The sequence below is a fragment of the Festucalex cinctus genome, chromosome 20, assembly GCF_051991245.1.
Source record: "Festucalex cinctus isolate MCC-2025b chromosome 20, RoL_Fcin_1.0, whole genome shotgun sequence".
Classification (NCBI taxonomy): Eukaryota; Metazoa; Chordata; class Actinopteri; order Syngnathiformes; family Syngnathidae; genus Festucalex; species Festucalex cinctus.
The window spans coordinates 7,116,393-7,129,808 of NC_135430.1; the positions used below are offsets into that span (position 1 = coordinate 7,116,393).

General features: G+C 39.7%; 2 protein-coding genes across 2 annotated transcripts; one reads left to right on the top strand and one right to left on the bottom strand.

Moving 5' to 3' along the window:
• Window positions 1-810: 810 nt before the first annotated feature.
• Window positions 811-3,588, top strand: LOC144009639 (uncharacterized). Its single transcript, XM_077509455.1, has 3 exons — window positions 811-1,058; window positions 2,579-2,653; window positions 2,736-3,588. The coding sequence occupies exons 1-3, from the start codon at window positions 883-885 to the stop codon at window positions 2,941-2,943; spliced, it is 459 nt and encodes a 152-aa protein (XP_077365581.1). The 5' UTR covers window positions 811-882; the 3' UTR covers window positions 2,944-3,588.
• Window positions 3,589-3,623: 35 nt separating this feature from the next.
• Window positions 3,624-12,743, bottom strand: LOC144009421 (vasoactive intestinal polypeptide receptor 2-like). The gene is made up of 13 exons (XM_077509151.1): window positions 12,548-12,743; window positions 11,371-11,470; window positions 11,173-11,280; window positions 9,875-9,972; window positions 8,879-8,976; window positions 8,530-8,674; window positions 8,301-8,451; window positions 7,936-7,996; window positions 6,453-6,522; window positions 6,243-6,334; window positions 5,306-5,444; window positions 4,243-4,284; window positions 3,624-4,158 (listed from the first exon to the last, which is right to left on the bottom strand). Exons 1-13 carry the CDS (start codon window positions 12,584-12,586, stop codon window positions 3,976-3,978), a joined length of 1,326 nt encoding a protein of 441 aa, XP_077365277.1. The 5' UTR covers window positions 12,587-12,743; the 3' UTR covers window positions 3,624-3,975.
• Window positions 12,744-13,416: the final 673 nt, after the last annotated feature.

Here is a 13,416-nt window from a genome sequence, read left to right on the forward strand (position 1 = left end):
AAATAAATCTGAATGTCAGACGCAAACATTAATTCAAATTTTAGTTATGTTTATTGCTCAAACACGACGTGCGCTCCCTTTAACGTAACCATCCGCTGTCAGCCAAAGGATCATCTGTGGTCAAAATTAATAGTGCGATTAATATGCGTTAATACATGATTAATACCATAATGTTTTGTTTTTTTGTGATTAATTAATTAGTTAACACTTTAACTTTGATACCACTAGTTTTAATTCAGTTTGATCATACGTGTTTCCAAAACAAACAAAAAGAACTGTAGCTTTTTGTGAAATGGAAAATCCTAAATATAAAAATATTAATAAATATACAAATATAAAAAAAAAAATCTAAATATGTACAGTATAAAGTAGCATAATTTAATTTTTAAAACACATAAATGCGATACGTCAGTCATAGGTAAGGAAAAAAAAAAAGTTCAATTATTATATTACGAAATAAAATTGTCATTATTTTGATTTGCTTTTTGATTATGTGTATATAATTAACCAATTGTATAATGAAAAAATAAGACATAACTAGTGACATTATTGTGACATTTGCGCATCAATCGGCGTTCATTTTCATTTCTTCATCAGCGTTGATAAGAAAGCTAAAAAAAGAAAACAGAACATGACGTTCGGAAAAGTCACTTTTAAGTCATTCTCAGTAAACGAGCGCGTCACTCGTTCACAAAAAAAAAAGAGAAACTTGAGGGAGGATGACAAAACCAACAGACGACTTCACTTCTGCTTTTTTTTGCTTTAAATGTGGCCATCTGAGAGTTTCTGCTTCACTCGCTTCTCCGACACTCAAGCCAGACAAACCAAGAAAGCTTCCGACTTTTTTTTCTTCTTCCCTCGATTCTTCCCGTTTTCAAAAAGATGACCTCCGGAAGCCTGCAGATTTTCTTGTTGGCCGCTGTTGTGGTGGCCTTGGTCCAGTGCCAACCGGGGAAGCCCACCGAATGCTGCAAGAAGGTGAGCTACAAGGAGATCACTGAGGAAGTCTACGCGTACCGAGTGCAGAGGCCGCAAGCTCCGTGCCTGCCTGCCGTCATGTGAGTATCACGTCGACGCTTTAGAATTGAGAAAAAAAAAAAAAAACAGGCAAAGGAAAGAGGAAAATTGCGGCATCTAGCGATATGTCCGAAGTATGTTGAAGTGAGTTGAAGATGTTCATGTCGAGAGAAGTAGCGCTTTGACACCATCTCGTGGCAATTACAAAACCAAATTGCTGGCACACAATTGTTTGGCTTTATTATTGTCAATGAGCCATTTTCAGCAGTAAAAATTTCATATTTTGTCTATAATTAATGTGATAACTTCATTATTTTTCATGTACAATTAGTACCTTTTAAAAAGTAATTTTTCTACTTGCTGTTACCTGCGCTGAGGAAGTAGGTAGCGACCAATCATGGCTCCATTTACTGACCAAACCCAGAAAACAGGTGAGCCATGATTGGTCGTTACCTACTTCCTCAGCACAGGTGATGTCATCATCAGTCGACAAGAAGTAGATAAATTACCTTTTAAAGGAATTAATTAATTCATTTATTCATTCATTCATTTTCTTAGCCGTGTTTCCTCACAAGGGTGGCGGGGGGTGCTGGAGCCTATCCCAGCTGGCTTTGGGCGGTAGGCGGGGTACACCCTGAATTGGTTGCCAGCCAATCCAGGTAAAGGTATTAATTGTACATGAAAAAATAATTGAAATTAATTCTGGACAAAATATTAATTTTTCACTGCTGAAAATTGTTCAATGAGTCAAGTATCTAAAAAAAAAAAGTCAACATTCTATTACCATAGCCAGGTAGAAAAAAATCCCGCGTGAATAACCAAAATCCAAAATGAGATGGCTCACATTTTGTGCAATAAAAGTGTTGAAATTGAAATTTAAAGGGATACTTCGCTTATTTAGACCATTATAGCAATAAAGAAATAATATTTTGTCGATAATTAATTTGATACTTTCATTATTTTTCATGTACAATTCGTACCTTTAAAAACAAATTTTGCAATATGCTGTCGACTGAAAATGACATCACAAGGGCTCAGGTAACCAATCACAGCTCAGCTTGTGAATGTCACATGACCAAACCTAGATAACAGGTGAGCTGTGATTGGTTACCTGAGCCTTTGTGATGTCATTTTCAGTGGACAGCAAATTGCAAAATGTGTTTTTAAAGGTACTAATTGTACGTGAGAAATAATGAAAGTATAAAATTAATTATAGACAAAATATTAACTTTTTATTGCTATAATGGGCTCAATAAGTGAAGTATCCCTTTAAACTCAAGACTCGAAACTAGCATCAAAATATACCAGTTCAGCTTCCATGAAAAGATGTGCAACAGCGCCCCCTATGGCCAATCACTGCTGCCAGTCTTTGTTTTTCTTTTTAAAGACAAAAAGGTTTTGTTCACCTTTACCGAAACGAGTCAAGGTGAACAAAACCTTTTTTTGACGACTGTATAGATTAGAAGACAAGATTATTATTATTATTATTTTTAACCAATCACTGCATCGACGTAGCCTCAATGATGCTAAGCTAACGATGCTAACTGTTGTCGCCCTGCAGCTTCTACACCGCCGATAACTTCTACTGCGTTGCAATCAACGCCCCGTGGGCTCGCCAGAAGGCCGCGGCCATCAGGTGAATGTGCACCTTCATCCTCATCGTCCCCATCCTCATCCTCATCATCATCCTCATCTTCCTCTTGTTTATGTCCTCACAGCAACGCTGCCGCTGCCGCCGCTCGGTCTTTGACCACCAGCCCGCCGTCCGAAAGCTCGCTTCTCACCATCCTCACTTCCACCTCCGCTGCCCCTTCATCATCTCCACCATCATCATCAACATCATCCTCACCTTCCACCTCCCCATCATCATCCTCACCTTCATCTTCCTCCTTCTCCCCTCGCCTCCGTCCCACCACACTTCACTAAAATCGACGAGCACTTTGTTTGGAGGATGACGATTGAATCCCTTTAGCGCCTTATGGTTATTTATTGGTTATTTAATTTAGTATTTATTGGTAAAATTTATTTTATTTATTTATTTTGTGTGATGAGCTGATCATATCGCGATTACTTGTCACTACTACTAATAATAACTAGACTCTGTAGAAATTGTGTGGGAGTGCTGAAAGCTGAATGCTAATAGCAGAATGCATGTGGAATGCTTATGAAGAAAAGAGATAAATTATGAAATTATAACCTCCTGGTTACTGGACAATCCACTTTACCAACTCTGCCACTGAGCAGTGTAAGACACCTGATAATGATGATAAGTTATATATCTGGAAGTGGGCGTGGAAAGTGATACTTAAAAAAAAGTTCTATTTCTGTCCCATTGAAAATGAATTGAGAAAAGTTGATACTTAACGTTAAATTGTGCGGATACTGTAAGTACTGTGGAATCAGACGACATATAACCCGGGAGGCACGAATTTTTTAAGCAAGTTGAAATTTGAAAAGAGTAAATCGGAAATATTATGTGGGAGTTGTTATAAGGCAAAAAAAAGTGTGGAGAATAAAAATCACAATAACATATGTGCTGAAGCATTCCCACAATAATAAAATAAAAATTGAACCTTGAAATCGTGTCCAGTGTTTTTATTCACATTTTCATATATTTGACTTGTTGAGTTGGCTAACTTTAAAATATTAATTTTTGACCTTTATGGCACAGCAAAGCAAGCAAGCTGTTTGCTGAGTTGTTTTTATATACAAATGAGAATTTTTTTTCTGTAAAGTGTAAATGTGGGCTGAAAATATTTCGTAAAATTGCCCAACTTAAAATGTGATACATGTTTGTTGCCTTAATATTTGGAGCGTGGCAGAAATAAGTGATTAAAAAAAAAAAAAAGCACAACTAGCTAAATATTTGCTCTATGCATGTATTGATAACAATTTTACATAGGAAAGAAATGCAAAAAAAATTGTTTTGAGAGGAACCTTGAAGGGCCTGGCGGTCGGTCACAAGAGAAAGGTCTCCGTCTGCAAGATGGACGCTCGAGTGTTCCTGCTGGCGAATGGGGCCGAGTGTTCGGCGCCGTTGGGGGCCAGCGATGCGGCACGCAGGCCGCAATCGCCGTTGCCACCCTGCACGTAACGCTTGAGGGACAAGCTCCTGCGCATCCTCCGCAACTCGCCCTGCACCTGAAAAGAAAAAGAAAAAAAAATCAGATGGTAAACATTTCGAAGGATGACGATGAGGAAGATGAGGAAGAGCGGGAATCTCACCTCACAGTTGAGGAAGCAGTACAGAACTGCCACAATAAGACCCTGAAACACAAACGGCAAAAGTTAGAAAACAGGCGAATCAGTCGTTGATTCCAAATAAACCGATCTGAGCACAAAATGGAGAAATTGGTCTCACTTTTGTAATTGTACACTTGTGTACGCAAAGTATCTCATGTAACTCATTCAACCCCAAAAACGTATAAATACGTTTTTAAAACTTTGTCCTTCACTCCCAAAAACGTGTTTATACATTTTTGACGTTTTTTTTTTATGCTGTAGCATACAGAAGGCTTTAATGCAGCTTCTGATCTCAAGAGGTTGCTTAAAGCAATGGTAGTTATTACAAAAAAACGGCCAGCAGGTGGCAGCAGAGTATAAGAGATCAGCCAGGGCCATGTTGCAACAAGTTCCTTATCCCAGTGTTTTCATCAGGTTTGTGAATAATGATGAAACTTAAGGTATATTCTCATGCTAATTGCTGCTAAACGGAAACAAATACAAACATACTTTTTTTTTATCAGTGTCCCAAAGACGTCTTTATACATTGTTTATTATTATTATTATTATTATTATTATTATTATTATTATTATTATTATTATTATTATTATTATTATTATTAATATTATTATTTATGCTAGAGCATACAGAAGGCTTTGATCCAGCCTCTCAACTGAAGAGAATGGTTGTAGCAATGGTAGCTATTACAAAAAACGGCCATGAGGTGGCAGCAGAATATAAGAGCGCAATCAGGGCCATGTTGCAACAAGCTCTTTTGTCTTTTCAACAGGAATGTGAATATTGATGAAACTTAGCTCTATTCTAATGCTAATTGCTGCTAAATGGAAAGAGATAGAAATATACTTTTTTTTCCTGATCAAAGAAGAGACTCCAATCTTTCTTTTGGTATGTTCCATGTTTTTATAGCAATGGAACACAATATTCTGTGGGCCTCACAAAATCAGTCCAACTCTAGTAAAACAGCCGGGAGCGAAGGGGCTTGCTTCAGTGAAAAATGGCTGCCAGTCAATGATGAGTTAATATGTTGAAGTAGTGAAGTGACACCTGGAAGGATCCAAGGCCCAGCTCAAAGAAGATCTTGACGCGCCGCATGGTTTTATCGGTGGGCTCCATTAGGTGGACGAAGACCACGTAGTTGATCCCAAACAGCGGGATGAGCAGGAGGGTGGACTTGGCCAGACGCCTCAAAAAACACAAGCACAAGAAGAAATAAACGTAAATAAATCGATGACGGAGAGACATTTTGAGAATATTTGCAAATGAGACGTGCCGAGCTACTTCCAGGTAGCGAAAAAAGTGAATTGAAAAGCATGCCACCAAACCCAAAAGTGAAGTTTTGTTCAATTTATATACATATATATATATATATATATATATATATATATATATATATATATATAAATCAAATTCTAAATGAACCCAGAGGAACCTGTGAGTGAGGAGGCTAAACCTTGGAGGGATGTAACAATCAATTTTTTTTAATTGACCACAGACAGAAAAAAAAAGCTGAGTGAGTCATTTCATTGCTTGACTGCAGTTTCAAATTCCCACCACTAGATGGTGCTAAACCACTGCAAAACGCTCATGAGGTGGGACAGTTTGGTGTCAACACATTTTTGTTGTTGACTATGGAGGACCAAAACTGCCAAAATTCAAAATAAATAAATGACTAAATAAATAAATAAACGACAAAAAGTGGAAATAAAAAATTATATCCAAACAAATAAATATAAATGGAAATAAATCCGTTTTTATTTCCACTTTTTGTCATTTATTTATTTGTTTAGTCATTTATTTATTTAGTTATTTATTTATCTATTTATTTAGTCAGTTATTTAGTCATTTATTTATTTTGAATTTTGACAGTTTTGGTCCTCCATAGGTGGACATTTTGCCCACAGCCTGAAAATCAAAATAGATATTTGAAATCGTTACAAACATAATGAAATGATGGACAAAGAAGGTCTGGCATGCTGCCTACTTGTACTGCGACTGCTCGTTGCCGCCCACGTCGGTGCATCGCAGTTTCTGCACCAGGATGCGGATGATGCTGATGAACAGGATGAAGTTGATCTGACACACAAAACACACGAACGCGCTTTCAGGCGAGAGGTCCGGTACGTACGCCCTGGATTGGTCGCCGGCAGGCAAACATGCAGACAAACAAACACACGGTTGAAAGCGTACGTACCACGACACACGCCAAGATGGGCCAGTCCAACACTCTGCCGGGGATCGGGTTGTCGTTCCTTTCCCAGCACCTCAAAACAAAAACACGCAGGAAGGAAGCAAAGGAAGCAGCGTATTGTCAATGCTGTGCAAATTTTTTTTTACATGGATATAAAAACACTGAATAGAAAAAAAGCTCTTTTTTTGGGTCCAATTTAAAAATACGCTCTAAAATATTTCAAGAAATGTGGAAATGTCTCCATTCATATATCATTTTGTGGATATTTTAATAGTTTGAATCAATTGAGAAATATGAAAGGTGTAGATGCTGGGAATTATAATAATAATAATGATGATGATGATAAGGATAAAGATAATAATGATAATAATAATAATAATAATAATAATACACCTAAAGAACTTTGTTGTCAAATGATAATGATGACGATAAAATAATAATAATGATGATGATAGTGGTGGTGATAATAATAATAATAATAATAATAATAATAATAATAATAATAATAATAATAATAATAATAATAATAATGGCGGCACGGTAGTCTAGTGGTTAGCACGTCCGCTTCCCAGTTCTGAGGTCTCCGGTTCGAGTCCAGGCTCGGACCTTCCTGGGTGGAGTTTGCATGTTCTCCCCGTGCCCGCGTGGGTCTTCTCCGGGTACTCCGGTCTCCTCCCACATTCCAAAGACATGCATGGCAGGTTAATTGGGCGCTCCGAATTGTCCCTAGGTGTGCGTGTGAGTGTGTATGGTTGTTCGTCTCTGTGTGCCCTGCGATTGGTTGGCAACCAGTCCAGGGTGTCCCCCGCCTACTGCCCAGAGCCAGCTGAGATAGGCGCCAGCAGCCCCCGCGACCCTTGTGAGGAATAAGCGGTCAAGAAAATGGATGGATGGATGGATAATAATAATAATAATAATAATAATAATAAACCTAAAGAACTTTGTTGTCAAATGTTAATGATGATAATAATAAAATGATAATTATGATGATGATAATAACAACAACAACAACAACAATAATAATAATAATAATAAGAAGAAGAATTAACCTAAAGATTGTTGTCAAATGATAATAATGATAATGATGATTAAATAATAATAATGATAATAATGATGATGATGATGATGATGATAATAATCTCATAACAATCAGAATAATAATGATAATGATGATGATTGTAATAATAATAATAATAATGATAATAGTAATTTTGATGATGGAATATAATGATAATAATAATAATAATAATAATAATAATAATAATAATAATAATGCGATTTGCTGGCAACCAGTTCAGAGTGTACCCCGCCTACTGCCCAGAGCCAGCTGAGATAGGCTCCAGCACCCCCCGAGGCCCTTGTGAGGGGTAAGCGGTTCAGAAAATGAATGGATAATAATAATAATAATAATAATAATAATAATAATAATAATAAACAACCTGAAGATGTTTGTTGTCAAATGACGTGGTTTGGCATTGCGACTCACCAGGTGTCATCCAAGTGTAGCCGGCAAAGGATCCACGCCACCGTGAACACGCACGGGATTCCTGAAAGGCACAAAGACGCAGCAAAGTGTTTCGAGTGAGGCTTGGCCAGATGCGGCACGCACGCACGCACGCGCGCATGATGGATGGTGGAAGCCAGACAATGTTTGGAACCCGCGTAGCTGAGTGCAAACACTTTGGCACCGAGACTGATGACTCGTTTTTGTTCTCAGTGGCGTGTTTTGGCAAAATGTCAGCTGTGTCTCACTTTCAAGACACGATCTTTCAAGTCTGGGGTAGGAAAACGATGAAGGTTCCAAATTAAGCTAGAATTTGGATCTGGCGCATGTGCACGTGTGTCTCCTACCCCAGCCAATCAGCATGAAGACGGAGAGTCGGGCGCAGCGGGCGTGGATCACCAGCAGCAGCGTGTGAAGGTAGAGCGCCTCCACCAGCAGCCAGAAGAAGTTGGCCATGATGGAGTAGTTGAGGAACACCAGGCTGCTCTTACAGCCCACCTGCAAACACACACAAACACAAATGTGTTGTTTTTTGGTTTTTTTAAATGCCGGCATGTTGCATGTTGATGATGTCACCAGCGAGGGCTGAACGCTGCAGTCCAGCGCGTCCTCCTCTTCACTGTAGAACAGCAAGAGATCTTTGGTCAGCACGGCCACGCCCCTCAGCATGAAGGACGCAAACAGGTTGATGTGGATGTAGTTCCTCGTGCAATGGAGCCTCCTACACGCACACACACACACAAGAATGTGTTTTTGTGCGTGTCAGGCAGCGGAAGATGATGAATGTTCAAAGTAAACATGATTAACATTTGTCAATGAACATCTGGCCAGGACGGACACACGTGTGTAAACACATACACGACCTACTCCACGCGCTTTATGCGCTCCCAAGTTCACGTGTGTGTGTGCGCGTGCGCACACGCACCTGAAGAGGGCGATGATGACAGTGCTGCTGAGAAGACTGATGAGAGATAAGCTGTGACCCAGCGTGGACAGAACCATCACCACTTTGTAGAACACGAGCTGGACAAACACACATACACACAAATATCATCATCATCATCATCATCAACATCATCATCATCATCAGCATCATCTTCATCATCATCATCATCATCAAGGTCTTCTTCATCATCATCGTCATCATCATCAAGGTCTTCTTCATCATCATCGTCATCATCAGACTTCTTTTTCCACCTTGTATAACTGAAATGTTGAGGTATTGCCTGCAAGGTTTGAGCCGGGATAGGATTGTGTCGGACTTAAGAGCTTCTCCTTTAAGTCGGCGCACAATTGATGGAATTCTGACCCGGTTTGTGCAACGCGCACACACACACACAAAAAAAGCACACAAACGCAAACACACCTCTTGAATAACTCCTTCACAAAAGTGTATCTTCTTGTGCAGCTGCTGTTTTTTTTGTTTTTTTATGAGCCTCTTAGCTTTAAGATGTCCATTTTTGGAGACATCTTATCTTTTTGACGTGTTTGGGTCTGACCTAAACCCGCCCACACACGGTACACTTGTGTGTGTTACTGAGCATGTGTGCCCAATCTATGCATGTGTGTCTCTCTATGTCCGTGTGTGTGTCTGTTCTCCACTAAACGTTCTCCAGACGGAAAAGCCTGGAACATCCAACAGGAAACAAACAGAAGCTTCCCTGAGATGAAGTCACACACACACCTGACAGCTCTGGACAAGATCTCATGCCAGGCGCATGAGCGTGTGCGTGTTCATCTTTCACTCCATTTGGTCATGTAAGTGTCTTCTTTCTTTTTTTTGTCTAAGTGGCACATTGTTTATCAGTGATGACAAAACAAAGTCGTCTTTCATGTCTTCCTCCTCACGTAAACACAAGCGTGCTGACAGGAAGTTGGTACTTTCATGTTGGAGTGAGCCCAAAAAATGTGTTGAGCTCACCTCGTTGGGTTGGTCGGTGTCGTTGGACGAGCAGGCGGCGGCGATGACGGGGTAAACATCTGACCATCCTTGAGGGGTGCACTTCCTGCTCAGATTACCTACAGAACATCACACTAGCCATTGATTATAAAATAAAATAAAAAATAAAAAAAATAAAAAAATAATAATAATACAATCTTCTTACTTTCACGGCATTATCAGTCAGCAACTATTTGCCAAAATTTCACGTACAGGAAAGAACTGTTGGCGACTAGCTGCCAACAGTTACACAAGCTAACAGTTAGCACACAGAAGCTAACACCAAATCGCTGCCAATGGGGTATAGAAAGCTATGTTAGAAAATGTCTGCCAAAGGTTAGCATACAGAAGCTAATAATTAGCAAAAGAACTGACAACAGTTAAGAGAACAGAAGCTTTCAGTTAAAAGCTGTGTCAATATTTGGCTGCGACAGTTAGCATACTGAAGCTGAGAGTTAGCAACTTCCCGACAAAAGTTAGCATGTTGAAGTTAACAATTAGCAAAGAACTGACAATAGTGAAGAGAACAGACGCGAACAGTTAAAAGCTGTTTCAGCATTTGGCGGCGACAGTTAGCGTACTGAACCTGAAAGTTTGCAACTCCCCGACAAAAGCTAGCATATTGAAGTTAACAATAGGCAAAGGACTGACAACAGTTAAGAGAACAGAAGCTATCAGTTTAAAGCTGTGTCAATATTTGGTGGCGACAGTTAGCGTAATGAGAGTTAGCAACTTTCCCGCCAAAAGTTAGCATGTTGAAGTTAACAATTAGCAAAGAACTGACAACAGTTAAGAGAACAGAAGCTAACAGTTAAAAGCTGTGTCAATATTTGTTAGATTGAAGCTAATAGCAAAAATTAGATTACATATGCTATATGTTACCAAATTTCTACCAACAGTTAGCATACAGTGGGTAACAATCAGTAAATCATTCCAGATAGATAGCGTAGTTTAGCTGAGAGTTAGCAGCTGCCAAAAGTTAGATTTCAAAAGCTGTGTCAATATTTGGTGGAGTGAGGCTAATAGTTAGCAAAAAATATATTACAGACGTTATATGTTAGCAAATATCTACCAACAGTTAGCATTATGGAGCTAACAATCAGGTAATCGTTTCCAATAGTTAGCGTATTGAAGCTGAGAGTTAACAACTTCCCGCTAAAAGTTAGCATACTGAAGCTAACAATTAGCAAAGAGAGGCCAAAGTTAGCAAATATCGAATAAGGGTTATCATTGGAACTTCATGTTGCTTTGAGACGATGTTGGCTAAATAATTAGCTCACCCTTCTTCCCAAACAGGTGCAGGAGGGGGGCGGGGCAGGGTTGGGTGACGACCTCGCCCACCGCGGCGCTGTGCCAGCACGAAGCGTTATCCCACTCGCCTGCACATCCTGAAACATCCACAAAATTAATGAAAGCGGTTTGAGCGTTTAGTCGAAAAATATCAGAAAAAACGTTGAAGATGTGAGTGGGTGGTGCACCTGCGGGGGGCGCCGCGCGCCGCTGCAGACCAGCGTGACACTCTTGGCTCGCCCGCTTCATCTCCCAGGTGAAGTGGCAGAGAGGAAATCTGCCAGCCGCCTGCCGTCGGCAAGCCAAGCAGACGGCAACAATATTTTGGGAATAAGTCAAAAGTTCACTTTGATAAAACGCCACTGGCGTAGCTTTGTGGAGGAAAGTTCACCTCTGCGATTAAAAAGAATAAAAGACTTTCACAATATGTCTATAGCCTAATTCATCATCCTTGGGGGATTAGACAGGCGTGTTAGTAAGACATGAGGGAACGCTTTTAACTTGAAAAACAAAAAGTTTGTCTTCCCGAATGTTTCCCTCTATAAGAAAATGGTGTTGCTTGCTCAGGTAAACACAGCTGGCATCATTAAAAACTTGCTCATCTTTTCCCACCATTTAGCAACGTTTACTCAATACACAATGTGCAAAAATAATAACACTTGAACTGATTCAGTCCGTATGTCAAAGGAACTTTAGTGATAGTAACTGTATGTGTACAGTATGTGTTCAGCGAGTTGCTGTTTACATTACCACTCGAAAGCATTTACGAGCTGTCAGGGTGTTTCAGTACGTTTACCACACGTACGCGCGCACACGTTCATTAACAAAAACAACTCGGGGTGAAATAACGAACATCGTCGTTATCACTGACGCATTTTCATAATTTTGCGCTGCATGGGAACAGTTTGTTGACTCGTGTGTGGGGGTGTGGGTGTGTGTGTGTGTCTGGGGGGGGGGCACAAAACGATAACGCGGAGGAGATAAGATGAAATATTAACCAGACGTACGAGTAGCTATGCGGCTGTTGAACACTTCATGGAGTGCATGAGAATGGGACATCATAGTATGCAATTTTTATTATTATTATTATTATTATTACTGACGGTCATAGTATGCAAATGTGACAGAGATACATGAGAAGATAAAATGAGGTCGGGGTAGAGGATAAGAAAACGCTAAAAAGTGCATGAGTAGAACGAAATATGTCAGAGAGAACATGAGAAGATGATCAAGTCACACATGAGAATATGACGTCAAACTATAAGAAGACAAGGTGACGTCACGTAAGGTCAGAAGATGTTGAAGTTCTGATGTTCACTTCCATTAGAAGAAGAACAAAGTTGACAAATATGATGATGAACTAACCTCATGCGCGAGGAAGACGAGCATCAGGACGAACCTCATGATCTTCTCATCCAGCTGCTGCTTCTGGACTTCCAGACTTGTTCACATCCGAGCCTGCCCGCTTCTTCATCAACTCACAACAAGTCCTTTAGAAGTTGACTTGATGAACAAAAAAAAAAAACAGAACAGTGTTGTCCATGCGTGTTCGGTGCCCGACGAGCACTGAAGTGCGTGCGCGTGCTCGCCACATGACTGAGTCGCGCGCGATCCCACCTCCTCGGCCACAGCGACCTCTGGTGGACAAAATACAACTTTAACATGGCCAAATTGTAATCACGCAAATGAACGTAATGACCGTGTCGGTGTTCAGATGTGATAGGGCTGCCAGATTGTATTGGGGTCGCCAGCAGATGACGTCACCCTAGAGCAGGGGTGTCCAAACTTTTTCATTTGAGGGCCACATCCAGAAAATCAGAAGGACGCAAGGGCCACATAATGTGATGAAGAGAAATTGTGTTTAGTCCTAAAAATTGTACAAATAATTTATTTGTGCTTTTGTATATTTAGATAAATGCTACAGTATCTAAACCAATTTATTTTTAATATGGCAGTAGGGTTATTATAGTTTTGGAGTTTTTCATTTTAGTTTTTATTTTGGTTTGAGTTTTGTTTTTTTAAATTTAGTTAGTTTTAATTAGCTTTCAGGGTGGTTCTGATAGTTTTTATTAGTTTTAGTTCTTTAATAAATGCTGAGTTTTAGTTTAGTTAGTTTCAGTATTAGTTTTAGTTTTTTTTTGTGTGTGTGTGTGTGTGTGTATTACTTGTGCGCAATATTTAAAACGCCATGGGCGTGACGTCATTATTCCGGTTTATATCAAAATAAATCTACT

Excerpts from the sequence above, each read along its gene's own strand:
- LOC144009639 (XM_077509455.1), top strand. The coding sequence starts at position 883 with ATGACCTCCGGAAGCCTGCAGATTTTCTTGTTGGCCGCTGTTGTGGTG. Across the intron at positions 1,059-2,578 it reads CCGTGCCTGCCTGCCGTCAT|CTTCTACACCGCCGATAACT; the intron begins GTGAGTATCACG and ends GTCGCCCTGCAG. Across the intron at positions 2,654-2,735 it reads CAGAAGGCCGCGGCCATCAG|CAACGCTGCCGCTGCCGCCG; the intron begins GTGAATGTGCAC and ends ATGTCCTCACAG.
- LOC144009421 (XM_077509151.1), bottom strand. The coding sequence starts at position 12,586 with ATGAGGTTCGTCCTGATGCTCGTCTTCCTCGCGCATGAG. Across the intron at positions 8,675-8,878 it reads GTCATCATCGCCCTCTTCAG|GAGGCTCCATTGCACGAGGA; the intron begins GTGCGTGTGCGC and ends GTGTGCGTGTAG. Across the intron at positions 4,159-4,242 it reads ACTGCTTCCTCAACTGTGAG|GTGCAGGGCGAGTTGCGGAG; the intron begins GTGAGATTCCCG and ends TTTTCTTTTCAG.